The 27818-nt window shown below is 48.7% G+C and overlaps 1 protein-coding gene across 3 annotated transcripts in view; it reads right to left on the bottom strand.

Moving 5' to 3' along the window:
* The window catches only part of LOC147612046 (uncharacterized), a 184128-nt gene that overhangs the window by 33300 nt on the left and 123010 nt on the right, over positions 1-27818 (bottom strand). For all 3 annotated transcript variants that reach the window (XM_086783887.1, XM_086783888.1, XM_086783889.1), the window contains one exon: positions 19112-19205. In XM_086783887.1, the coding sequence (XP_086640013.1) occupies positions 19112-19205 (94 nt within the window). The remainder of the gene's footprint in view (positions 1-19111; positions 19206-27818) is intronic.

Here is a 27818-nt window from a genome sequence, read left to right as displayed (position 1 = left end):
GATGCTTTTCTACTCACTCAAGGCTTTGTGAACAGTCCATCAGAAGCCACTTTGTATGTAAAGAAAGAAGAGAAAGATCTGCTGGTCATCAGTCTTTATGTAGATGATCTTTTGCTCATGGGATCAAATGATAACAAAATTGCAGCTTTTAAAGAGATACTGCAACAGACATTTGACATGTCTGATTTGGGGCTCGTACACTACTATTTGGGCATACAGTTTGTGCAGGATAACAGAGGCATTGGGTTGTTGCAATCTCGGTATATCGCTAAACTTCTGGAGAAGTTTAAATTTCAGGATTGCAAGCCTATTAGCACTCCTATGGAGCCTGGGATGAAACTGTCACTAAAAGATGACAGTATTCCTTTTGATGCCACTACATATGCTCAGGCTGTTGGGTGCCTTATTTACTTGTGTACTACACGGCCAGATATTCAGTATGCCGTATCTCAGTTGAGCAGATTCATGCACAGCCCGCGATTGTCACATTGGCAAGCTGTGAAGCGTGTATTCCGGTATTTGCAAGGTACCTTGTCTCTTGGATTGCTTTATCCTGAGGGGGGTGACATGCAGTTATATGCTTACAGCGATTCAGATTGGGCTGGTGATTTCAATACCAGACATTCCACTGGTGGCAATTGTTTCTTTCTTGGCTCTTCATGTATTTCTTGGCTAAGCAAGAAACAGACCACAGTGCCCACTTCGTCTTGTGAGGCAGAGTACAGAGCAGCCTACACTACTCCTGTTGAGTGTGTCTGGCTGCATCGTCTCATGACTCATATGGATATTTCAGTGGAGGAGCCTACACCTATCTATAGTGATAATCAGAGTGCCATTGCTGTGGCCAGGAATCCTGTGTTTCATGCTCGCACGAAACACATTGAGATTCACTATCATTTTGTTCGAGAGAGACTCCAGGCAGGTGATATCAGTCTGATCTACTGTCCTACAGATCAGAATGTGGCAGACATCTTCACCAAGGAAGGCATTACCACGTCCAAAATTCGAAGCATTCCGCACTGCTTTGAATTTGTTTCCTTTTGGTGGATGATGTACAGTGATCATATATCACTCCAGGGGGGTTTGTTGGGTTTTATGCTGTGTATGCACCCAGAGGAGTGCTAGTGATCATCGGTAGATTACTGGGGCACTTTTTACTTCAGTTAGTGGAGGTTTTTTCCCCCAGTTTTAGCTTAGTTTCACTTATAATAGTTTATAAGTGATTTGGTCCACCTGGCACACTTTATGGCCGGACCATGTGAACACATCTTTTAGGTCACTTCATTATGTGGCTATTGTACTTCATTTTTCATCACTACTGAATACAAGAGTCGTGTTCACTCTCTGCCTCTCACGTTTTCTGTTTGCAATACCTTCAAACCCTAACCCTAACTGCTTAGTTCCTTCACCCCTCGCCCCGTTCCTTTAACTTTTCTTTGCAGAGGCTATGAGCATGTATCTGACAACAGAGGAGGTTGGTTTGAGAGGACTCCAGCTTCCATTCCGGGGTGAAGACCCGCTCGATTCTGAGTTTGCTGATGACACGAGATTGTATCTACATGGCCAGGAGGCCAATCTACAGATGGCAGAGCAGTCGCTACAGGCTTTTGGTGTGGCTTCGGGAGCATTGATCAATTGGCGCAAGACAGTGGCTTTTTGGATCAGTAGCCCTCCCGCTCCGACATGGAGCCCAGACCCGGGTTTTAGATGGATTCCTCCTGGCACAGCTGTGCGGTATCTGGGATGCCAGATTGGACTTGATTTGTCACCTGAGTAGCAAATCGCCCCGCTTCTTCTAAGCATTCGGAAGAAGCTTTTATATTGGAGTATAGCTTGGCTATCCTTGGCTGGGAGGGTGGTGGTGACAAATCAGGTGCTTTTAGCGACTATGTGGTACATCACGTCTTGCTGGATCTTCTCGAGCTCTTGCATCGGCCAGGTACAGAGGCTGATCAGGAACTTTCTTTGGTCTGGGCGGGATGGTCAGCCGGCCTGGGCTAAGGTTGCATGGGCAGTTATTACTCTTCCGCTGGCCCAGGGGGGCTTGGGCATTATAGATCCAGCTAATCAAAGTAGAGCCTTGTTGGGGAAGCTTATTGTTTGGGAGCTGCTTCCAGACGTTGAGCCTTGGAAGGAGCTTCTTTTTCAGCGGCTACAAGCTAGAGCTCCCCCAGCAAGGGGCACTTGGGCACCAGAGATACGGTGGATCTTCATAGAGATGAGGACGACAAGCCTCAGTAGAGGATGGGAGGACAGATTTGCCTTGAGCATCCTGCAAGCTTGGGAGCTGCTGAGATCGGGGCTTTCTCAGAGACCTCCCACTTGTGATGAGGAGCGGGCCAGACAGCCGCTCATCTGGAGCCCCGATGTACGCACAAAACAGGGTCTTATGCTGGGTTCTCGGCCTCGTCTAGCCTGGGGACCATTGGCGGCAGGCCCAGCACGCAATTTTGGAGATTGGCAGGCCTTTTGCAGTCTCCCGGAGGAGATCCAGGCGGAGAGGCTGAGTCACTTCAGAGGGGGGCTGATTATGAGGGATGACATTCAGGAGGCACTCACTAAGGAGTGGTTCACGCCTTTCGAGCCAACGGCCCCACCGTAGATGGAAGCTTTTACACAGTTGGAGATCTTGATTGCTGTCAGAGCTTGCACTGAGGATGGTAGATGCCTCTACTATGAGATACAGGATGAGGGCAGACTTCAGAGAGTGGAGGCGGAGTCACCTTTGGTTGCAGAGTGCATCTTTCAGAGGATACGGGTAGTGGCAGCCACTTCTCGGAAGTGGCATATTGATCCAGGCCCTGCAGATGTGGACTCTGATTGGCGCATATGGGCATATGCTGCGCGGCCCTTGGCCCGGCTCCAGTGGGAACCTGGCGAGTACGAGTGGCATGATCCTTATGCGTCCCCCGAGGCCACAGAGATCACCTTTTTCCAGTACACAGAGATCACCTTTTTCCAGTACACTGTTCGGTTGGGGAGGCATATTTTGACTGCGAGGAGGATGGCCTCTCCAGCTACATCGGAGCATTGGCGGCTACAAGGACTCTCACAGGAGTTCCTGGAGGATTTTTGGACCAGGCTCTAGGCTAGCCAACACGCACGCAGGATCTCGGCTTTCCAGTGGGGGCTGGTTGCCCACAAGGGCTCTGCAGTTGGCACCTGGCTTGTCTACAGTGGCCTTTCGCCGGCCTGCGTCCGATGCGGCCACCCATTGGAGACACAGAGACATTACCTATGGGACTGTCCAGAGGCGCAACAGATTTGGCTGAGGATGCTGCGCATTTTGGCCCCCCTCTCTCCAGAGGGCATGTATACGTGGGGAGTCGCTGCTTGGTCGACTTCGTCAGGGCCTGGATACGAGACGGAGCAGGACAACCAGGCCATCAGATTCATTAGGGGACAGCCTCGCCTTGTTCCTTCACCGGATTTCTCGTCCGCCGGCTGGACACAGGAGAGGGATTTACGATGGGAGCTCCTCAGCAGCCTCACCATATGGTTCACCTGGAGAGCCCGTTGTTTCAGGGCCTTTGAGGGGAGACTGGAGCCACCAGCAGAGACTAATCAGGCTATCTGGCAGGAGTTGATTCACACCCTGCGAGGACAGTATGACCACATCCGGGGCGACTCGGATTGAGCGATCTTGTGGCGTCAGGCCTTCCACACCACTTGGCGCAGCGGCCCTTTCTATACTCTACACGCGGGTACCCGCCGCTGGCACTACAGGCCACCTGTTTGGATTTTCTCCCCTCCTATTGTATGATATAGCCTCTCAGTTATTTGTACTTTTATTTGTACTTTTTTGTACCTAGGGAGAGTCTCCCTAGCTGCCTAGATTGGATCTCTGCTCTGCCTTCTTATGAGCAGGAGAGGGGTTTTTCTAGCCCAGTGTCTTTTCTCGGAAAAAAAAAAAGTGGCCTGGGCAGAGGTCCTGTACAATAACATCAAGGATCAAATTGGCAAAGTAAGCCGCCCGAACACCAAGAGGAAGATTGGCCCATACATAACAGCATTGTTTAAAGCACAGGCAGGAGTGCCCAGAAAGAGGGGAGTTCAAGACAAACACAGTCCGGAAAGAAGCGGATGTTCGGGTTTGGAGAAAAGAAGAAGGGGAAGAAAGGAAAGACGGAAGCAGAGGAGAAGAACATCAAGGAGCTCAAGAAGCAGCAAGGAGCCGAAGAATTCCTTGAGGTCTACGAGCTGGAGGCAAAAAAAATGGAGCAATGGGAGAGCCATGCAATAGAGGACTTAAAGGAGGTGTGGGGAGAATATTTGAGGAAGTTGACCATGAAATAGCTGCAAACAAATAGCTCCCCTCCAGACTCAAGACATGAATCCAGATGGAGGGATCGGAAATCTGGACACTACAAAGCTGACAAGAATGCACCTAACAGGAGAAGTGGCGACTGCCAGAGACAGCCAAAGGGGCATGAAGGCGGGAAACAGAGGGGTAGGGGCCGCTAAAGAAAGAGAGTTGCAATCACAGATCGATTAGCTGAGAGCAGAGGTAGAAGCCTAGAAAAATCCTTTTATGCTTTTTTTTTTTTTTAAGAAAGGAGACTTCTATTAAGTATGAAAAATTTTACAAAATGGAGATTTCACACCAAGCAAGGTGGAGATCTCAACCAATCAGAAGCCCTTTGATGCCAATAGGGTTCCAAATGAGAAGATGTGAAAAAGATACCAATGTCCCACTCTCTCATAAACTGGGCGCGCTTCCTCTCCGCAACCCTCGAAGATCCCTGGATTCTAGCCCAGGTAGCCATAATGGTGTGAATAATATCACTCCAAATCTTGCAAAGACACTGAGAAACAAGAACAGGAGTACCCTCGATGGCCTCAGTGCATCTAGCCTTCCAGATATTCCAGGCTGAGATGCTAGCAATCATCTCCCAAGAACTGTCTAACCTTTGTGCCGGAGGGACAAAGTGTGAAAGTGGCAAATCCTGAAGACAACACTGCCGAGCAACTCCTTGCCTAACCATAATGGCCAAGCTCCTGTCAGTCCCCTCGAACCTCAACTGAGGCCTAGACTGTGTCAACAAAATGATAGAACCAAAAGAAATGATAGCATCCCTCTTAATCCTACCAAAGAGGTGTGCAATCACAGACCAAACCCTCTGTGCTTCCCTGCATTCCCATAAACAATGGTAAACTGACTCCGAAACTCCTCCACATCTAGGGCATGCTGGGCAAGCACCACTAACAGACCTCACTGATTGGTGGCCAGACCACCATGAAGGGAAACCCTCATAAAGGAGGAAATATGTGGCTTCCTATAAGAGTGCCACAATCTCCGCGAAAATGCCCTCTGAATGTCAATCGAAATGCCGTAAGACTCCCAATGGGATCTAAGAGTAGGGACACTCTGAATGTGTCCCAAGATAAGATGTTTGGCATTCCGCATCGTATAACTGAAAAAAGGCATGCTTTTCAAAGGATTACAAGCATCCTTCCACTCTCACTCACCGGGGTCACAGGGGGATGTGTACCAAAAAACTCCTCAGGCAGTCTCAGGCCCGTAGGAGGGACCTAACCACGGGGGACAAAGAGGAGCAGTGAACTGCATCTGAAAAAATAAAGCATGAGCTGAGAGTCCAGTCACCTCCGTGAACAGGGACACACTTCGTGATCTGTTGCATGAGAAAGTCCTTCCACGGCTTAGTTCCTGGAAGAAAGCCCCTAACAACAAGCTTACAGAGCAAAGCCTTACATTGCACCTCGGGGTCAATGATATTCAATCCCCCTTCCTGCTTAGGCCTGATAATGGTTTCCCAAGCAACTCTGGCCCTGCATTTCCATCAAGCCCTGACCAAAGAAAGTTCCGAATAAGGCGACGAAGCTGGCCAATGCAACCCTTATGAAAAATCCAACACGAAGCAATAAACCAAGGAATGGCTTGCAAAACTTGGTTAACCACCAAAGCTCTAGAGGCCAAGTCGAGCTTCCTCCTACTACTCAAGTGATGAAGTTTGCTTTTAATGCTTAAGAGCACTGGAGCAAACTGTTGTGCAGGGGAGATGTCAACGCCCACCTAACAACCAAGGTATTTGGCAGAGCATCCTCTCTCAATCCAAGTAAAACCAACATCTGTACCCCAATCTGCAAGAGGAGAATCACCGATCCAAAAACCAACTTATTTATGCCAATTGATAGTAGCTCCTGCTCAAAAACAAAAGGCCTCCAAGGCTGTCCGGAAAGCACATAAACAAGCAAGTGAAGCCTCAAGGAACAACACCGTATCATCTGCTAACTCAGAGTACAAAGACTCTTCCTCCGTGCATAAAGGCGACCTAAGACCCACAACACCAGGGGCAGCGCGAGGAAACCTGCTCATAGACTCAGCTACAATGAGGTACAGTAAACGGGCGGGGGGGACAGCCCTGCCTCACCGAACGGGAAATCTGAAAACGCTCACCGCGCCCCCAACAAGGTAAGACAGTGCTATGAGCTTCCTTGTATAGGAAGGACACCCCTCTGATCCAATTTTGGGAAAACCCCATAAGTGCCATAGTGCCCTCCAAAAAAACCCAATCCACTCTGTCATAAGTTTTTTCAAAATCAAGCAAAAGAATGGCAAGAGGCTGCTGACTAGACTTTGCCCACTTGACAGCTTCCCAGAAAGAAAAGATGTTATCAAATATACTCCTTCCTTGGAGGAACCCATTCTGTGTATCATGGATAGTCCTTTGGAGAATCGGCTGCAACCGTATACTCAAGGCTTTAGCTAAGATCTTATTTGCAAATCCAAGGGGAGTGATGGGCCTCCATTGTTTAATGTCAATCTTGTCCCCACTCTTGGGGATAAGGTGAATCAGCCCCTCCGTGAGGTAAGGCGGCATCATACCCGACAGCCACATTTCCTGAAGGGCAACAGTGATAGCATCTCCAATGTGATCCCAAAAGAGAATAAAGAAGGTGGGAGAAAGACCATCATCCCCTCGGAATGAACCACTGGAAAGAGCATGTAGTGCGTTAAGGAATTCATCCTTCGAGAAAGGGGCATCCAGGGAACAACACATAGCATCTGTAATGCGCTTGGGCATGCACTCCCAGACTTTCTGCCGTGCCACATCTCTCAGAGGAGAGGGCACCTCTACAGACAACAAAGAAAAAATCTGAAGTAATACCCCTTACCTTGTCAGGCTCAATCTGAACCTCACCTTGTGAATCCTGCAAATACCTCACAGAATCCCTGCTATGGGAAGGCCTGTGTGCTGAAAAAAACTTTGTTGCATCTGCCACCCATCTGAGTCCAAAAAGCCTCGTTCGCATGAAACACGAACTCAGCTCTCCTATCCATGGCCAACTGCAGCTCTGCTCTTACTGTGGTCAAGAGCTCTGTACTCCAAGATGCATGTGGATGCTTTTCATGTTCCCTCTAAAAAGTAGCAATCCTACGCCTAATAGCTCTCCTTGTCCAGAGCCTCCTCCTTCTTGGACAACACAGCACTATGATAATGATGGCTGGTCCTCTCAAGAGCCAGCGCAATATTATGACGAGGATCAAGACCATCACAAGATCTCCATATCTCTCTAATCTCAAGGGAGATGTCAGCATCTAGATAAAGAGAGTCAGGGATACGGACACGGGGAGAGGCCAAGCGAACACCAGGCTCCCTGAGACACAAAACGACCGGGCAATGATCGGATTTGGTGGTGCCAGGCATAATAGCAATGGTGCCTCCTCTGTCCAGGGACCAATCATCCACATAAAATCTGTCCAGACGTGCAAAGATGCTCTCAACCCCGCTCCTATGGTTATGCCAAGAGAAAGATAAGGAATTTGGCCTTCTCTGGAAGTCATCCTCAATCTAGCAATCCCTGCCAAAGAAAGAGAGCGTGAACCTCTCCCATGAGGCTCGCTCGAAAGGGTGTAAACCCCCCATATTGAAGTCTCCTCCCACTATCCAATGACCAACCTGGGGAATGACATTTGTAATGGTGTCCCAAAAGGCCACCCTTTCACCTCTCACGTTAGGTGCATAAATATTCAAGGTTCCCAATTTCTGACCCTCATGCATGATCAAGATCCACTGTGCTCTAGCAGGGATGATAACACTATGCCCACATAACAGATGCTGCCACTGAAATGCAAACACCCCTTCTAGTCCCAACAGCCGAGGACCAGAAGGTGTGGCCAGAAAGCATCTTACCAGTTTTGCCACACTGAGATCTATCCAATTTGTGTTCCTGCAACAAAAGTATATCCATAGACCCTCCTGTAACAGCAGGGTGAAGCTGGTCCTTCAGAAGGCGCTTCCTACCACGGGTGGGAAGCCCTCCAAGGCCTTGAACATTCCATGAGACGATTCTCATGGAAGAGAAGAGGGTTTGACCCCCGATCAAAGAAGACGATGGATAGCCTGAGGACGCCTCTCATAATGCTAGAGGATGGGATAATCCACGGGGCAAAGTCCACTGACATGCCCTTGTCCAGGGCCCTACACAGTATCTGCATATCTACGAGAAACCTGTGCGCCCTACGGGGCATCAAGGGCAATGGCATCATGCCGAAAATCCTGCAATACATGATCCCCACTGCGCTGAGCATCCTGCATATCGCCACATCCAAGTAGAGAGGACTCAACAAAATCATCCTGATCTAGTATATCATCTCTCTGCAAAGAAGCATGAGCTGATACATCCCTCTGCCCAGAAACATCATCTATCTGAGGTGCAAGATCCGAGGTCTTCCCATCAGTCGCACCAAGGGGGCGCTCATGAGAGACAGCTCGCCACACCTGGCGGACTGTAGGACAAGAAGGATCCAAGGGAGGTGGTGCCTAAGAAGCATGCTTGCGAGGCCTCTTGCAACCCCGAGCCCGAGGGCAATCTCGAGCAAAGTGACCCTGTTGGTGACAAACCCGGCACTAATCGGGTTTACCAGCAATCTCCATACGTTGCTTCAAAAGACCACTAGGGCCCAAAAGCAAAACATAGTCCTCAAAAAGCTCACAGTCACGGGCAAGAACCATGACCCTGGGAACAGCATCCGCCGAGGCAGTAACCACTTGGGCAGAAGACGTCGGCCAGCCCAAAGGCGAACCCGATGGCCTCTAGCATAGGCCAATATGCGCGAGGAAGACCTAGGAATCTGAGAGTAATCGGGAAGCAGTTCCGGTCTTCCTCAACAGAGTAGGGAAGAAAAAAAATCTTTCTCGGGCCCAATGGCAAAGGGCTGCCCTTCAAAACCTCTGAGGCTGTGTCTTCGAAATCAAAATCCACCTGGAAGAAACCTCTTCCAAGCAACCTCACATCTCGAAAGTGTGGAGCGAGGTCTTTCTCAATTTTGGCGAAGAGTCTCAAGCTCGTCTTGTGAAAAATGGATGGTTCGTTCGGCCAGAGGGGATTGATCAGCCATGATGCTAATCTCAAAGAAAGGGTGACTTCAAACTTGTTGAAAGAATATTTCATTCTTGAACGAGGCGGAGGAAGGACATCAAGGAGAAGGGAGGTGGAAGGGAGAGCAAGAAGGGCAGGAAATGGCAGTGAAGAGGGCGGGGGCTGAGGTGGAGGCCAGGCAACGCGGGCAACAGGGGAAAGCGAGGGCAGCAGGGAGATGGGGGCAGTAGGGAAGCAGGGGCAGCAGCAGATGCAGATGCAGATGCAGGAAGGAGGTGATTGGAGCACGGACGGGTAAGAGAAAGGAAGGGGGGGGGGGGGGGTGCAGGGGAGCAGGGGCAGAAAGAAGGAGGGGGCAGCTAACCTGCGAAAGGGCAGAGGACAGAGGGAAGGGTCGGAGGTAGGCAGTGAACCCGTACTGTCGCGCACCCCTCTCTTTGCCTGCACACCTGTGCACTGCCCGCCATTCCCTCGGCCCCCCCAACTCTGGCTGCCATTCACCTCGCTCCCATGTTCACTTTGCACTTCTCCTCCTGCCTGCCATCCCCTTCTTTGCTGCGCACTCCTCCTGCCTGCCTTCACCTCATGCCTGCCATAACCTTCTTTGCTACACACCCCTCCTCCTGTCTGCCTTTGCCTCGCCCTGTCCATCACCTCATCCTGCCCCCCATCCAGCCCTTCCTTCCCCGCCTTGCTCCTGCCCTTCTACCCACCATTGCTTCTTCCCGCTATCTCTTCTGCCCGCCTTTGCTTCTGTCGCTGCCATCTCCTGCCCTTTTTGCGCTCCCCTCTGCCTCCCTTCTCTTCGCTTCCCTTCCTCCGCCGCGCTCTAGTACGGAATATTCTTTAACAGGTTTCAAGTCGGCCTTTCGTTCTGATTAGCATCATGGCTAATCACCCCCTCCGGCCGGGCGAACCATCCACTTTTCACAAGATGAGCGTGATTTCCTCTTCGCCGAAATCGAAAGGGACTCCAAGACGACACTCATTGGAAAAATCTTTGGCTCTCACCCTTCCATATCCAGGCCCACGACAGGGAAATGGCGGCATTGCCTTCCGACTCTGCAGTCCACTTTAAAGATGTGACTAATTGGGAGAGGATTCTTCCAAGTAGACTTTGATGCAGAGGAGACACCCTTAGAAGAAGTGCTCAAGGGACGTCTTTCTCTTTGGGCCCAAGGAAGATTTTCTTCCTACCATACACTAGCTACTTCGACCTTGTCAAAGAAGACTAGAATCGTTACCCTATCATACTAAGATTCCCAAGTCTTCCTCATGCTTATTGGCCATTGTTGGAGGCCATTGGGGCGGGCTGGTCCAACAGGTGTCCACCATCCCAAGTTTTCTGACTTCTATTGCCTAGGCAGTCATTGCCTCAAGTGATGTTGTTCCCAGGGTTATGGTGTTGGCTACTAACAGTGAGCCAGTCTTTTGAGGATTTCTCGGACCTAATGGTCCCTTGAAGCAATGTATGAAGACGTCACGCAGACCTGACCGGTGTTGGGTCTGTCACTAGGTGGGCCACTTTGCGCGTGATTACCCTAGGGCTAGGAGTCGTAGGAGGCGGCACAAATGTGCTCCCCAAGCGAGACAGCCTATTGCTCTGCCTCCGCCGTCTGCTCGCGAGGAGTGGCGGATCGTCTCTCACAACCGCCCACCAGGTGGGAACGCTAGGGCACAAAAAAAGACCCTTCCCAAAGACAATGTACATAGTGATTATGTATTGGGTAACAGTGATGAATTTGCCCAGTCATCCTTATAAAAGGATGTTGCATTGAGGTAGAATGACTATGTTGAGTTCTCCTTGCTTGGGATGGACAATATGCAGGATGCACTCGGTATGGATGCACAGAACATGTTGCCATCTTAGGAGGCCTTACAACAGGATGTGCAACCGGATTTATGCCACGGTGTCCCGCAGGGCACCCATGGATTGTACACGTATGCAGAGACTGTGCAAAGCCCAAGACAGAGTGAACATACTGACATTGGACTTTGCTTCAAGGATTACCCCCTTCTACAGCATTATCATTATGAGAGGTGAGTCCAGACTCACGCCAAGCGGTTGCTCAGGTCCGGAATCAAAACCCTCTCTTCACCATGAGGATTATCCCATGGAATGTGAAAGGTCTAGGGAGGCTTCCCACGTGTAGTAGGAAGCGCCTTGTTAAGGATCAGCTCCACCCTGCCATTACAAGTGGACCCATGAATGTGTTGCTTCTGGACGAGCACAAATGAGGCACCCAACAGCCTGCTGAATGTATAGCGTCATATTACATAGATAAATGAGGCACTCAACAGCCTATTGATCAAGTAATGCATTAGATGGTTCACCTACATCATGGAGACTAGGGCACCATCACAAAACTACTACCCTTGGCTGATCATTGGATTATTGGAGGAGACTTCAACATGGTTGAGAAGCCATTGGACAAATAGGGTGGTAGTGAGGGTAGAACACGCCTCTTAGAGAAAGCCTCCTAGGAGAGATTTATACTTTCCTTCTATGGCAGGAATTGTTATGATTTCTACAGGAGGCCTAACTCTTTATCTTACTCACGGCATAGCCATAGAAGCGGGGATGGATGCATCTTTGCATGGTTGGACAGATTTTATGCGGATGACGGAGGCCTGGATAGAGGAGGCTCTATTGCCATCTTGCCAAGTACTACCAAATCAGATCATTGCCCGGTTGTCCTGTGCATCAAGGTACTTGGGAGCCAGAAGGGTGTACCCCAGGACCACATCCCAGACTCTATCTATCAAGATGCAGAGACCTCTCTACAGGTTAGAGAGATTTGGAAGCTTTCTGATCATCCCGATCCCTGAGAGAGGCTTGCTTTGGCCCTAGAGAGGACTAGCCAGCACTATCATTCAGTTGCCTTGGCCAAGAAAGAAGAGACCTTGGACAAGGACGGAACTATCAGACGCAGGTTGGCTGCACTTCAAATGAACATGAGAAGCAATGTGCATCCTCTTGGATCCCAGACCTCTTGTCCATAGTTAGAGTTGAGTTATAGCTGGCCATGGATAGGCGGGCTGAGTTTGCATTTCATGCTAATCGGGCATTTTCAACACAGATGGGTGGTAGATGCAGCAAACCGTTTTTCTCAGCACATGGACCTATGCACAATAGGCACAATTTGAGATGTTTGCAAGATTCTAAGGGAGAATTTCATACTGATCCAAATAAGGTGAATAGTATTGCCTCAGTGTTTTATCAGACCTTGCTCTCTGCAAAGACCCACTCTTTGGATAGAGATGTTGCACAACAGAAAGTCTGGGAGCACATGCCCCGGCTTATTACAGATGATATGTGCCTCTTTGCATGCCCCCTTTTCGAAGCATGAGCTGAGGCATGGTTTGCACGCCCTTTCGAAAGGGAAATGCCCAAGGGATGATGGCTTTTCTCCATCCTTTTTGCAGTTTGGGATTACATTGGTGATGTTGTTACTACTGCTCTGCGGGAGATGTGGTGTACTTAGTATGATGCCACCTTTTATCATCACGGAGGGTCTTATCCACCTTTTCCCGAAAGCTGGGGACAAGACCAATATCAGACAGTGAAGGCCCATAACTCTACTTGGGTTTGTTTACAAAATCTTAGCTAAGGCAGTGAGTATGAGGCTTCAGCCAGTTTTTCAGAGAGTTATTCATGATACAAGGAAGGAGTATTTTTGATAACATCTTCTCATTTTGGGAAGCTGTGGAGTGGGCTAAATCTAGCCAACAACCACTTGCCATTCTTTTGCTAGACTTTGAAAAAGCTATGATAGAGTGGATTGGGACCTTGGGAGGCATGATGGCACGGATGGGTTTCTCCCCCACGAGTGGATCAAAGGGGTCTGCTGCATGCATAGGGAGGCCCACATCACAGTTTTAGACTGTGAGGGGCATGGTGAGCGCTTTCAAATTTCCCACTCCGTGAGGCAGGGATGTCCCCTAGCTCCACTACTTTAACTTATAGTAGCGGAAGCTATGGGCAAGTTATCAGGGTTACCCCAAGGGTCTTGGGCCTTGGGTTGCCTCTTCGCACAGAGGAGTTACTGGACTCTGAGTTAGCAGATGATATTGCTATGTTTTTGGAGGCTTTGCAGGCATGCCTCTGTGCTTTCCGCACTGCTTTGGAGATGTTTTGTTTGGCAACAAGCGCTTCCATTAATTGGCACAAATCAGGGGGACTTTGGATTAGTGACTCTCCACAAGTAGATTGAGGTTTGGATGTGGAGTTTACCCGGATTGAGAGAGGATGCACTACCAAACACCTTGGTTGTTAGCTTGGCATTGAAGTCTCGCATGCACAACAGATCGCCCATGTGCTCATGAGCATTAAAAGCAAACTTCAGCATTGAAGTAGCAAGAAGCTTGATTTGGCCTCTAGAGACTTGGTAGCTAACCAAGTGCTGCTGGCAACTGCTTGGTTTGTCACGTCATGCCTGGGTTTTTCGTAAGGGATGCATTGGTCAGCTTCGCTGGCTTATTCGAAACTTCCATTGGTCAGGATTCAATGGCATTGTACACATAAGGGCGAGAGTGGCTTCGGATACCATTATTATGCCTAAGCAAGAGGGAGGATTGAATATCATTGATCCGGAGTTGCAATGTAAGGCTTTACTTTGTAAGCTGGTAGTAAAAGGGTTTCCTCCCAACACAGCCTTGGAAGGGCTTTCTTCTATAGCAGATTACGAGGTGCATTTTGATTAGGGGAGGTGATTGAATTTATAGCCCACGTTTTATCTTCTCACATACAGAGCACCGACCACCTTCTTCGCCCTCCGTGAGATCCCTTCAGCGAGCCAGGGATTGCATGAGGAGCTTCTTGGTTCATATTCCTCCGCGATCAATTGAGGAGGCTTATAGGCAGCCCATCATTTGGAATGACTTGATCTTGGATGAATTTGGTAGACCTCTTGTAGCAACCACGCATATCCAAAGGGCTGCCCAGGTGACTCTTCTCCCCTTAGTGTTGGATTGGAAAAGGCTCATGGGTCGAACAGAGGATAAGAGAATGCTTCGAACCCATCACTTGAGAGGCACTAGTCAGAGGAACACACAGATGAATGTAGCCATACCTAACCACTAGATCACAAGGAACTTCGTGGAAGGGCCCCATCACTTATGGCATGCCCTTCTTCAGTTACACGGTGCGGAACGTCAATAGTTGGTTCAGGGACAAATTCAGAGAGTCCCTACTTCTAGACCGCATTGGGAGGCTTATGGGATCACCCTTGACATTCAAGGATCTTTTTAGCGGAGGTTGTGGCACTCGTATTGGGAAAATTTGGCTTTCTCTACACGGTGGACTTTCCACCAACCAGTGAAGATCGGTCATTGGCACTAGCCCAGCTTCAAGACATGCCAAAGTCCGGCTACACCTCCAGCACAAAGGTTGGACACTACATGGGAGATCATTGCTAGCATCACAGCCTCGCACGTCTGGAAGGCTAGATGCACTGAGGCCATGGAGGGCACTTTGGTTTATGATACACAGTGCATTTGCACGATATGGTGTGATATTATCCACACGCTCATGGCCAACTTGGACCACGATCCAAGGATCTTTGAGGGCCGCACAGAGAAAATGTGGCCAATTTATGAGAGAATGGGATCATGGCATTTTTTTCACTCTCTCATATGGGACCTTGCTGGCAGCACAAGGCACCAATTGGTTGATATTTCCCCCTTGCTTGGTCTGAAATCTTCCTCTTTGTAAATTTTTTCCATACTTAATAGAAGTATCTTATTCGGGGGAGTTTGTTTTTTACAAAGAGGGAGATATCCCGCATGGAGCGCTGCAGCATGGCACTAAGAGAGAGAAAGAGAGAGAGAGAGAGAGAGAGAGAGAGGTAGAGAGAGAAAGAAAGAAACAGAGTTGTATTAACGTCTTCAAAACGCCAAAATGACCTATGAGATCAAAAGGTTACATCATATCCATAAGGTACATCATCCTGAGTACAAAATAATAAAGAAAGATAACAAAAATCTAGAACTTTAAAATTTGATCTAGGTACATGAGCAGAGAGCTCTCGTATCACCCTAATACATCCCTCATGGGCCGCTGTGACATGGTGCTCAAGGTGGTAAAACTGAGCGGGCGCGAGAATGTCCTACGATGATGGGAGATGATGGCCCCGATCCTTCTGTAGTGGCGTGGCCATGGGCGAGGGCCATGGGATCTAGGGCATCGAGCTCTGTCGAGTGTCACACCTCTCGGCCGAGCTCCTACACTAGCCTGTGGTCTCGGTATGATGGGTCAATCGGCCCTTGGAGTACTAGTATGGAAGAAGTCGGTAAGAGCTCTCTGTGTTGGTCCTCGAGCAAGTATAGCTGATCTGATCTCACTAAGGACTCCCTACGTCTACAGAGCTCTAGAAGAAAAAGTCCCAAGCATCTCTGATCCGGGAAGTCCATGATCCTAGAAAGTGGTTCGAACCCAGCTCAGAAGAGGCAATGGAACCTCCCCCGAATCTCATAGTCTACAGGGCATCGGCATATGTAATGGTCCTGTCTCGGGCTCTGTGTGACAGAGCTGGCATATCCTCTCCTCTGGTGCGGCCGCCCTAGGCCCATATCTGGCAGTCTCCACCTCAGCTGGTGGGACGAGGTACAGATGTGGCCGATCGCACATCTCACCCCAAAGGATAGGTGTATGTCCATGTAGCGTGGACGGATAATGAACCCATCCTCTGTCAGGCATAGGAGGTGATCTCTGTAGAAGGCCATCTTCGTCCCCAGTGGACGACTAGGTGAACTCCATGTCCTCTGAGTATCCAGTCTGACAATGTCCTTCCTGATAACCCTGTTCCGCTCTGTGGGGCTAAGAGCAAATGATGGGGCCTCTATGCTGTACTGGAAGGGGGGGAGTGCCTCCATCTGCATACCATGCATGCCAAACCAAGTGCCTACCTGTGCATACTAGCACTTTGTATCTCCCTCAAGTGTCAACTATCTCGAGGACTCTAGGGCTAGCCGGGGGTATCTATCAAGTGGAAGCTCCAGTATGTCACTGTCTGGAATAGAGCCTCTGTCACTATCGGTGCAGCCCCCACTCTGCCCGCACAATCTCATGTGGCACTGATGGTTTACTCCTAATCATGCGTGAGATCATCGCCACTAGGGACCTCTCCATCGGCTTCCACCCATCATATACCTCCTCTGTATCTGTCTCGGCCGGCTCTCTCCTTTGTCTCCTCCTGTGGTATAAGCTAGGACTCAAAATGGGGGCACCATACAATAGCGCAGGTGTAACTAAAGTATCAAATAGCCAAAGCTCGTCCTCGGCTCCTGAAACCGTATCTGTGAGCATTGCCTCTCTAGCGAGCAAGGGCTGCATATCCCCTCATCAATCTAGCGTCGGCCGCCTTCCGCATCGAGAACTGAGGTCCAGCAAAAGTGATCCCAAGGTATACAGTATCAAAAGCTTTGCAGAAATCCACAAAGCAGCAGTATATCCATTGCCCGTGAGCTCCCCCTCCTCAATGATCCCCCGTAGTGTAAAGATATGATCTAGTGTGGAGTGCCCTCTCCTGAAGCTTGCCTGCCCCGGTGCTTTGAGCCTCTGCTCCTCGGACCATCTACTAAGCTCATGCTCCAAAATCAAACCATAAATCTTGGCCAAGGTGTGACCAATCATGATAGTCCTACAGTTGTTGGGGTCCATGGCGTCACTTGCTTTCGAGATAGGTACAATAGTATTCGATGACCAACTCACAGGGAAGCCCTCACATGAAGCCCTGTTAAACATGTGAACCAGTAAAGGGGCTAGCGTGTCCCTAGCATGGGAGAAATGCTCGGTGAGGAGTCCATCATGATCCTATGCTCTCCCAGTATGCATCCTGTCAATAACATCTCTCACCATGCTCAGGTGAAAGAAGGAAGAGTGTGGGGGATGAGGTTCGGGTGGATGGGGGAGAGGTGGTTGCTCGGGGACATGGTAGAGAGAGGTGGCATAGGTGTGCCAGGTGCTGGGTGAAGTAATCGGAGTTGGAAGGCGATCATCCTGGAAGATCCTCCAAGCCTCCTTACAGTCCCTTCCAAGAAATAGCTGGTATAGCTCCTGCTCAAGCCTAGCTAGGTGGGGCTCTCTTCTTTCTCCGTGTGAGACGTCGAAAGATCACTCGTGTCTGTTGGTGAGTGGTGGATCCTAGTGCCATCTCCAGATGTAGACGGGCTCGGGTATCACGACATTCCTCGTCGTACCAACTATTCTGTGGGAGAGTCCCTCCTGGTGATGTAGGGGTGGCTCTGGAGTGTGGGAAGGCGGCTGCAGCGGACGTATGGAGGGTGGCTGAGAAGTGTGTAGTAAGCTCATCAAGTGGGATGTGGGGGTCGAGGTCGGAGAGGATGCGATAGACGTGATCAGAATAGATGGAAAAGATCTCTCTGGTGAAGTGGTATCTCAGACGGTGATGGATCATGGGGCAAAGCAGGTGGATGCATGGTGTATCGGCATGTGAGGGAGAAGGCCAGGTATGCATGGTCGGCTGCAACACCGATGGGGCGAGGAGAGATGGTAAACTCCGGAATGAGTGGGATCAGAGAGAGGGATCCCAATAGATAGTCCACTGTACTAGCTCCATGTCCGAAGGGGTAGGAGGTGAAGGAGTTGGATCTAGGCCATCTAGCCAGGCCATTATAAATGGCTAGCCTATGAGCCCCGCCGAGGGCTAAGAGATACTCTCCATATTCTGTGCGGCCTGCTGTATCCTGGAGAGAGAGAGAGATTAACGTCTACAAGAGGCTAGAGTGGCATATGAGACTAAAGTACCAATACATCCAAAACTCAAGGAAACTAAATATCTCGAGTAGAAAATGAAAAGCATAAACTGAAAAACAACTAGCTATAAAATGTGGCCAAAGAGGAATTAGTGGCCTGATACAACTGCCAAAAAAAGGCATATCTGATAAAAAAATAGAACTGGAAAAATGGTAGGCTATGTGAAGCAGCTGAGATATCATCATGTCTCGCATAGGTCAATCCAACATAGACAAGCTGAAGCACCGAGGTCGTGCCGCACAACGTCGTGCCAATATCAAATATATCCTCTGATAATGTCTCGGCTGGGACCGCAGCCCAGCAGGTCCTGGACGCCGTGCTCTACATAGCTCTCTAGCTCTGTCCAGGGTGACTCCTCGAGGTGGCTGTGTGGGCCCAGTCGATTCGTGGTCAACGGTGCGCGGGGTCGCTGTTGCTCTAAAGAAGTTGGTAAGGGTGCACTGGCCTGTGTCTCGGACATGTCCCGTGCCTACGCAGCTGGAGGAGAAAAAGCCCAAGGCAACACTGGTCTGAGTAGTTCATCACTCTGGAGAATGGCCCAAATCCATCTCGGAAGAGGCAATGAAAGGCCCTCAGATCTCGTAGTACACTGGGCACCGACATATGTAGTGCTCCTGAGTCTCTAGCTCCAGCTGACAGAGCTGGCAAATCCGATCCTCAGGGGGAAGGGAGACGGCTCCATATCGACCGATCTCTATCCTCAGTTGATGTGAAGACGTGCGGATCTGGCCAATAGCACATCTGACACCATGAGAGAGGTGAATGTCCTTGTACCTCGGGCGGACAACAAAACCATCAGGGGGTATTCAGTTGGCCAATGATCCAGTTTTCCATGCAAGAACGAAGCATGTAGAGGTGCATTACCACTTTGCTAGAGAGCGATTTGTGGAGAGGTTAATATGATATTTATTGACAGCCAAGTAGGAGATATTTTTACCAAGACTAATGTCACATCAAAGGACTTTTCATCATGGAAAAGGCTTCTTTTACCTGGTTCACACCCTCAACATTGAGAAGTCGTGCCTTACTTGATGGGCGAACTTTTGCAAGATTCTGAACAGTCAACTGGCTGCATATTGCATACCTATATTCTCAACAACAAACACACAAAATCAAAGATCAATCTTACTTTCCTTCGACCACAACATTAGAAACCATGCATTCTTTTGTAATAGAATTGCTACAATTCTATGCACTACAATAAAGAAACCATCGATAGTAGTCTAAATTTCACGAGCAAAGGTCATACAGACTGTATGGACATAGGGATGGATGGACACAAGGCCACAGAGCACAAGCAGGCTTCCAGAGGATACTCCACTCTGGACCATGTTTTTCACACCGAGGGCTGTTATTGAGCAGGCCCGGTGACACAAATGTCAGGTTTACTATTGCTTTGTGGATTCCCACAGAATTTCACACCGTCCCTCCAGCATTGTCTATTCACGCACTTACAGAACTTGGGTGTACGCTCACAGATGATATGGGGCATCACAGCACTCTATGAGTTAGCTATTGGCTCCGTCAAAGCCCCCCATGAGGTAATTCACCAGAGATTTCTAGCACAATTAGGGTAAAGCAGGGCTACCCCTTCTCTCCGACCCTGTTTGGGCTTAACGTTGATGAGATCTCTGACTTCTTGGATCGACTAGAGCACCCCGACTCCGTCACCGAGAGATAGCAGCTATCCGAATGAGACACCAGATGGAGACACAGGAGAGGCTAGCTCGCTTTCATTCAGACTCAGGGTACATGTTCATGCCATTCACAGCCTCAGCATCGGCGATGAATGATATCTTATATCCCTCTTATGGCACTGGATGGAGTTAGACATAGATCTGCATAGCATGCTTGTACTACCCCTTCAGCATATAGAGATGCATCTTGCCTTAGCACTCCATCCACATCCCCACCCCCATGCTCTGATACCAATGTAACACGCGGAAGCTCTGGGTAGTCTTCTTTCAGCCCTAAACACTCTTGAAGACCTCCTGATGCAAAAACGCACCCTGATGCAAAAACGCAGGTAGAGAGAGAGTAGAGAGAGAGAGTGAGAAGTGCTGGAATTTCAGTATATACTATGTACAAAAAAGGTACAATTCTGTACAGCACTTGGCTGCCCTCTTGAAAAGGTGATAAACCCTAATTCTGGCCCCCTATGGGACCCTCCTACTGACTCACACCCCTAGTGGGTGGAATGCCTAAGACATTGAGCAAAGGGGCTATTTATAGCCCCTTGGATAAATGATGAACTGGCCGACTGCTGGTCGGCCAGTTACAGCTTCATTAAAATCCCTTAAACTCAGCCGACTGGCTCTGGTACTTGTCCTTGATGCGCCGGCTGCTGCTACACCTTCTGGTACAGTCCACCATTCAGCCGACAGCCATCTGGTACTGCTGATGTCAGCCTTCCTGCAGCCGACAGCCTTCTTGATCCAATCTTGGCTCCAAGTTCTGCTCCATGTCCATCTTCTGCTGGTTCATAGTCTTTTTCTGCTTGCCTCTTCTGGATCTAGCCCTGGAAATGTCCATGGCATCTGTGATGCACATGACATCCCCCTCTGCTAAACTTGATGACGGGAATCCAACCTGCTCTTGGATGACTGTCATCATCCCAATCTTGTCCCGAAGTCCCTCTGTCATCATCCATCCCTGGCAAACCTTTTTCTCTGAAAATCCAATCTGTTCTCCAAACCACTCTGTCTCTGATGAAGATCTATGCATCTGGTCTTCCTCTAGTCCACAATCCATTCCTGCCCTGATTCTGAACACCGTCTTGGTCTTCGTTCCTGGAACTGAGTCTGGCACTCTCACATCACCCTTGGAGGATCAACCTCCCTTGGGACCGTTCCCTTAGAACCCATCTGGCTCACGGAACTGACATCCCCATCTGGCACTGTGGAACACCACCAACAAACCTCCTGGGAGTTCTTCCCGATCTGTGTTCCCGTGTACTTTCCTGTACCTTGGACCTGTACACCATCATCTGGGCTTCGAATCCGTGTACTTTCCTGTACCTTGGACCTGTACACCATCATCTGGGACTGAATCAGTGTTTAGCTTTGCTGAGCCTGATGCTCTGATACCAATGTAACACGCGGAAGCTCTGGGTAGTCTTCTTTCAGCCCTAAACACTCTTGAAGACCTCCTGATGCAAAAACGCACCCTGATGCAAAAACGCAGGTAGAGAGAGAGTAGAGAGAGAGAGTGAGAAGTGCTGGAATTTCAGTATATACTATGTACAAAAAAGGTACAATTCTGTACAGCACTTGGCTGCCCTCTTGAAAAGGTGATAAACCCTAATTCTGGCCCCCTATGGGACCCTCCTACTGACTCACACCCCTAGTGGGTGGAATGCCTAAGACATTGAGCAAAGGGGCTATTTATAGCCCCTTGGATTAAATGATGAACTGGCCGACTGCTGGTCGGCCAGTTACAGCTTCATTAAAATCCCTTAAACTCAACCGACTGGCTCTGGTACTTGTCCTTGATGCGCCGGCTGCTGCTACACCTTCTGGTACAGTCCACCATTCAGCCGACAGCCATCTGGTACTGCTGATGTCAGCCTTCCTGCAGCCGACAGCCTTCTTGATCCAATCTTGGCTCCAAGTTCTGCTCCATGTCCATCTTCTGCTGGTTCATAGTCTTTTTCTGCTTGCCTCTTCTGGATCTAGCCCTGGAAATGTCCATGGCATCTGTGATGCACATGACACCCCCCTTATATTGTTTGTATATGGGCTCCACCGATCCATGATGATTCACAGTTGTATCCAAACACATGCACACTTTTTCTTTTGTTTCTTTTCTTCCGATGACCGGAAGAACACAGTTGTATTATTTTTTGTCTCATAGGCCGACTTTGGCCTCTCGTAGACGTTAATATATCTTTCTTTCTTTCTTTCTTTCTCTCTCCCTCTCTCTCCCCCCCACACACACACAGCAGGCACCATGATCCCCCTCCTCTTATATGCAGATGATATAGTGCTCATCTCCACTTCAGCCAAGGCGTTACAAATGCACTTGGATGCACTCTGTAGCTTCTTTAAGCAGCATGACCTCATGATTAACCTTGGAAATACCAAGATCTGCAACGGCTACAAATTCCAGCCGTTTTTTTTTCTGATAACGGCTACTAGCCGTTGGCGGCTGGCCATTTGAGAGTTTGAGAGAGAAAGAGAGAGAGAGAGAGCCAACTTCCATATGCTATATAATGAGCTGCTGTCACCAATTGGCCGACCATTTGGTCCATTCCTAGTTTTTGCGTCTCGTTCACTTGAGGCCAGGCCGGTGTCTCATGTGAAGAGGCCAGTATTTTGCTGACATGGACGGGAGCCAGACTGGTGCCACCCGTGTGTTAGCAGGATGGTGTCGTATGGACGGGAGCCAGACCAGTGCCACCCGTGTATGACCTGGACTGTGTTCGATCCATGGGACTGTCACGCCATGGAAGAGCCAGTATTCGTGCCGTGTTTTGCCTATGGGACTGTCACACCATAGGGAAACTCGTGCCTGGAACTGTGTCTTACCTATGGGACTGTCACTCCATAGGAAGACCAGGTTTTTATGTTTTATGTCGTGCCAGTTTTGTGCCGACAGATATTTTGTACTTGTTCCATGAACGGGAGATATGTCCATGTTACTATTTGCACATGCACACATATTTTGCATGTTTGAAACTGTTTTCGCATGACATGTATTTGTGTGTTTGCCTGCCTGACGTGTTACTTACTGAGCGGGGACGCCTGCCAATGAGTCGTGAAGTCTGCCCTGTATTCTGACAAGTTTCAATGCATGTGAACAGGTGGTAAGTATGTTGCACATGTAGTTTTTAATATTTAATTCTAACCCCTTTGTTTTATAAGGTTAGGGGTTCACACTTATTTAAAAGTGAGCACCCCCTTTGGGCACCCACTTAGGGGCCAAGGTGGGGAGCCTCACTTTTAAGTGAGTGTGGGGTTGGGCATGGTCACCTACCCCCACTAGCCCCCCACATGCAAACGTGGGTATGACCAAGGTTATCTCCACATGATTATTATTAAATATGGCTCTCTCCATCAAGCGTAAAACAACATCGCTTCCTTCTAGCGTTGAATCCATCAACCGGCTGCTCTTCCTACGCAAAGGTGGTTGCCATCTCTCCTTTACTACTGCACACACTCTCTCATCCAGACAACTGCGCTGCAGGCGGCTATTCTCCCCAGGCGGCTGGCTGCAACTACAGGCGGCTGCCATCTCCTCCTGTACTGTTGCGCATACTCTCCCAGGTGGTTGGTTGCATCTGCCCTACAGGCTGCTGCTCATACAGGCGACTACACCTGACTGCTGGCGGCTACTTCTCCTTCCCTGCACAGTGGCGGCACTTCCTCCATACAGGTGGCTGCGCCAGTTTTCTGCAGGCTGTTTTGCCTACACCAAGGCGGCTGCTACCACCTGAAGGCTCTGCTATAGCCGCCTGCTCCTCCAGGCGTATCACCTCTTCAGGCTGCAGCCAGGCGACAGTACCTGCAGGCTGCCCATCTTCTACCGGTTGCACCTTCCCATGCTCTCTTGCAGGGGACTTTGCATCTCCTAGGTAGCCTCATCATACTACGAGTATTGGTTTCCTATCAACCATTTACAAGTAAGTGATTTTCAGATTTGAGTAAAGTATTATATGTTTAAATCTGATAAAAGATTCATCCCGCTCGGCCAACACCCGTTCGGTGCCGGGTTGTCCAAGCTATTTTGGCGAACCTCGGTCCAAAGGTGCTGAGATCGGGAGAGCCAGGCGTTAGTACGAGAGCGCCTGTTTGTGCGTGGTCTCGGAACACCAGTGAGGCGCTCTCCGCGGAGTCCAGTGAAAGCACAGGACCGTAGAGATTGGACCACATTAGTGGTCGTTCTGCTTCGAGTTTTCTTCATCGAAATCCGAGCCTACTTGTTTGGTACTGTTTTCATATGTACATGGACATTATCTGGTTCTCAGAACCCATGGAGCATTGTATTCATTAAATACTCCCAATAAATATATCATATATTGAGGGGGGGGTCGGCCGGTTCCGGCCCCAGTGCTGGTGTCCATCTTTCCATTTCTGTTCATTTTAATTTCAAGTTGTTTTAAGTTGTCCATTTCATATTTGTGGTTTTAAAGTTGTGCTATTAAGCGTGTGGGTGTCCAACGGAGTCTTTCCCACTTGACGGGATCGGTTTCATTGGTATCAGAGCACGGTTGTTTCCCTCTTTCTAGTGGGGAAACGAACCTGTGTACTGGACATCCCGCTTTTAGCAAACTTTGAACACAATGGACAGCCAAGGCAACCCTTTGGAAGTACCAAATTCGAGGGGTCCATCTAGTGCTTCTCGTGGGTCTGATGCCCTGCGAGGTAGACACAAGCCTCTTGAAAGGGTTATGGATAGTGAATCCAAGGGTCAATTGTCTCCAGGAAAGACAGTTATGCTTGAACAAGACCCTGATGCTATGAGAACTGAAATGGAACATATGAGAAAACTTTTGCAAGCTCAAGAGCAAGAATTGAAGTTTTTGCATGAAGATCCTCATCTACAAAGTGCTATTGAAGCCAGGAAGGCTGATGCTATGGTTGATGTAACCTTTGAATCAATGGCTCGTGAAGTGGGCAAGAAACCAAGGGAGTTGGCACTTGCCTATCTCCTTCGCAAAGGTGATATCAAAGAGGGGGATGACGGAGAGCTAAAATTCAGAAATCCACCTCGTTTGAAGCATGGAGATCCCGCATCCCAGAGGCTGAAATCTTTTATGCAAAAGGAAGAGGTGACTGTCACCTCTCGACATGCATCCTCTCCCCAAGGCACTAAGCCTGACAGATATATGTATGCCAGTGCTCATGGAGGGCACGAAAGTCACATGCATGCAAGATATGTATCTCATGGTGACAGGTCTACTTCCAGAAAAATTTTGCCTTCTGAGTTGTCTCATGGAGAGACCATGCCACATGCAGGTAAGTCACATGCATCTGAGCTTCGAGTTCGTGGAGCACATGCCACCGTGCCCCATGAAGCTTCTATGACGGCCCATGGAGCCCATGCAGATAGGGCTACCCTGTTGGATAAGGGGAAAAGAAAAAGAGAAGACCATGAGCCTCATGCCAGGAAGCTCAAGGAGTTCAAAGCAGGTGATAAATCTGTCAAATTTGATGTCTTTCATGGTGAACATGATGCTTCTAAGGTGTTAGCGTTTGTGGCACAGTTCGACATTGCTTTTAGCAATGAGGACTTTACAGAAAAGTCGAAGGTGCGCCATGCTAGCATGTTTCTGAAAGGCACTGCTGCCCATTGGTGGATCACTGAAAAGATCACCAAGGATCCCATCTCCACTTGGAAGGAATTCAAAGATAGATTTTATGCTCAGTTCTTGCCACCCAATGCAGAGCAAACTCTCACTCAAAAGTGGGACAGGCTGGAACAAAAAGATAATGAGAGTGTGCAACAGTATGTTAACAAATTTTGGAAAGTGTTGCTGGAAGTGACTCCCTTCATGCTAATCACAGAGGATGAAAGAAAGAGGAAGTTTCGTTCTGGATTGCAACCAGCTTATAGATCGGGTATTGAATTGCACCCAAAACATACATTGCAACAACTTACAGCTTCTGCCCTTGCTACGGAGCAATTGGTGCTCAAGATCAAGCAAGATCAAGGAGGTTCCAAGGGGAAGGACAAGGCTGTCCCGAATCAGCAAAAAGGTGGACAGCCACCTAAAAAGAACTTCCGGGAGCCTTACAAGGGTGGTAAAGCTGAAAATAACACATCTAAAGAGCAGGGCCCAAGGAAGAACAAATTTGGATTAACCCCGGAGCAAAGAGAGCAATATGCTAAGGATGGAAAATGCTTTTCTTGTGGTAGCAAAGACCACATGTTCCGACAATGCCCAGATCGCAAACCAAAGCACGAGGACAAGCACACCAAAGCAAATGTTCATGCAGTTCCTGATGTGCAAGGTAATACAGGTCATGATGCAAAAGAGCGTATGGTTTGCAAGGCTTGGGGGCAAATCAAGGATCAGCCCGCACTCTTCATGTTTGATGACTGTGCAACTGACAATTTCATCTCTATGCAAATGGCAGCTGCATTGGGTATTGAGGTTGAAAACATGGGACCTCAGATTGAAGCTGAAGCTGCATTTATTGACAAAGAGGTGCAGGTTACCCCTTTGATTGGGAAGTTGCGTATTCATATTCAGGGATACCTTGATAATGAGCATTTCCTAGTTGCTCCTCTGAATGGATGTGATGTATTGTTGGGCAAGCCGTGGCACCATAGGCTTGAGCCCCGCAAAGACTACAAGTCTAATATGATTTCTTTTATGCATAAAGGCCGCATGCATTTTATTGATGCTGGCAAAGAAGGGGATTCCATCCCAGTTGTATCACACATCCAAATTAATAAAGCAATGAAAAAGAGTCTTTCTGCGTACTTGGTTTTTGTGCGTGATAGTCTTGTGCCAAATCAACAAAATGTGGATGCTATGTCTAAAGATAGGCTGAATTTTCTTAATGCATTCAACGACTGTTTTGCTGACTCGTTGCCAGGTGAATTACCTCCCCAAAGGCCCGAAGATCACCGCATAGATCTTGTGCCAGGTAGTTCTCCACCTAACAAACCCGCATACCGAGTGAGTGCTGCACAACAAGAAGAAATTATGAAGCAGGTAAACGAGCTTTTAGAGAAAGGTTTGGTTCAGCCCAGTTCCTCACCTTACTGCTCTCCTGTGCTTCTTGTTCAAAAGAAGGACGGATCATTCCGTATGTGTGTAGACTATAGAGCTTTGAACAAGCTTACCATCAAGAACAGATTCCCAATTCCACGTATTGATGATATCTTGGATAAGCTTGATGGCTCAACTTGCTTTAGCAGACTTGATTTGAAGAGTGGTTATCACCAGATACGCGTGGTGCCACAAGATGTCCATAAGACTGCATTCAGGACAGCCTTCGGATTATATGAATTCTTGGTAATGCCTTTTGGTCTCACCAATGCTCCTGCTACTTTTAATCGTATGATGGATAGGATATTCCGACCCCATCGCAAGTTTACAGGAGTCTTCTTTGATGATATCTTGGTTTTCTCCAAGAATGAGCAGGAACACAGAACTCATTTGGTCACAGTGTTCGAAGAGTTGCGGAAGCATAAACTTTTCGTCAATGCCAAGAAAAGTGAGTTTTTCCTTTCAGAGATTCATTATCTGGGACATATTGTATCCAAGGATGGAGTTACAATGGATCCTGCAAAGATAGAGACTATTCGGAATTGGCCCGAAATGCAAAACGTACATCAAGTACGTAGTTTTCTGGGATTATGTTCGTACTACAGACGTTTCATAAGGCATTTCGCCATGATTGCCACTCCTCTACATGATCTCACAAAGAAGAAAACTACTTTCAAATGGACTTCAAAGGAACAGGATGCTTTCTTGCAGCTCAAGCATGCGATCATATGTGGACCAGTATTGATTGTTCCTGACTTGCACAAGTCATTCGTGGTTGAATGTGATGCTTGTGGTGATTGCATAGGAGCTGTCCTAAATCAAGAAGGGCATGCAGTTGCATACGAGAGCCGTCGTTTGCATGATGCTGAGCTTCATATAGATATCTATGAGAAAGAGCTCTTGGCTGTAATTCACGCCTTAAAGATTTGGAAACACTACCTTCTTGGGGCTGAATTTGTAGTCAAGACAGATCATCAA

This window comes from Cibotium barometz, chromosome 46 (genome assembly GCF_041138505.1).
Source record: "Cibotium barometz isolate CiBa-2024 chromosome 46, ASM4113850v1, whole genome shotgun sequence".
Classification (NCBI taxonomy): domain Eukaryota; kingdom Viridiplantae; phylum Streptophyta; class Polypodiopsida; order Cyatheales; family Cibotiaceae; genus Cibotium; species Cibotium barometz.
Note: the sequence above shows the minus strand (reverse complement) of the source record. Positions and strands in the feature narration are given on the sequence as shown.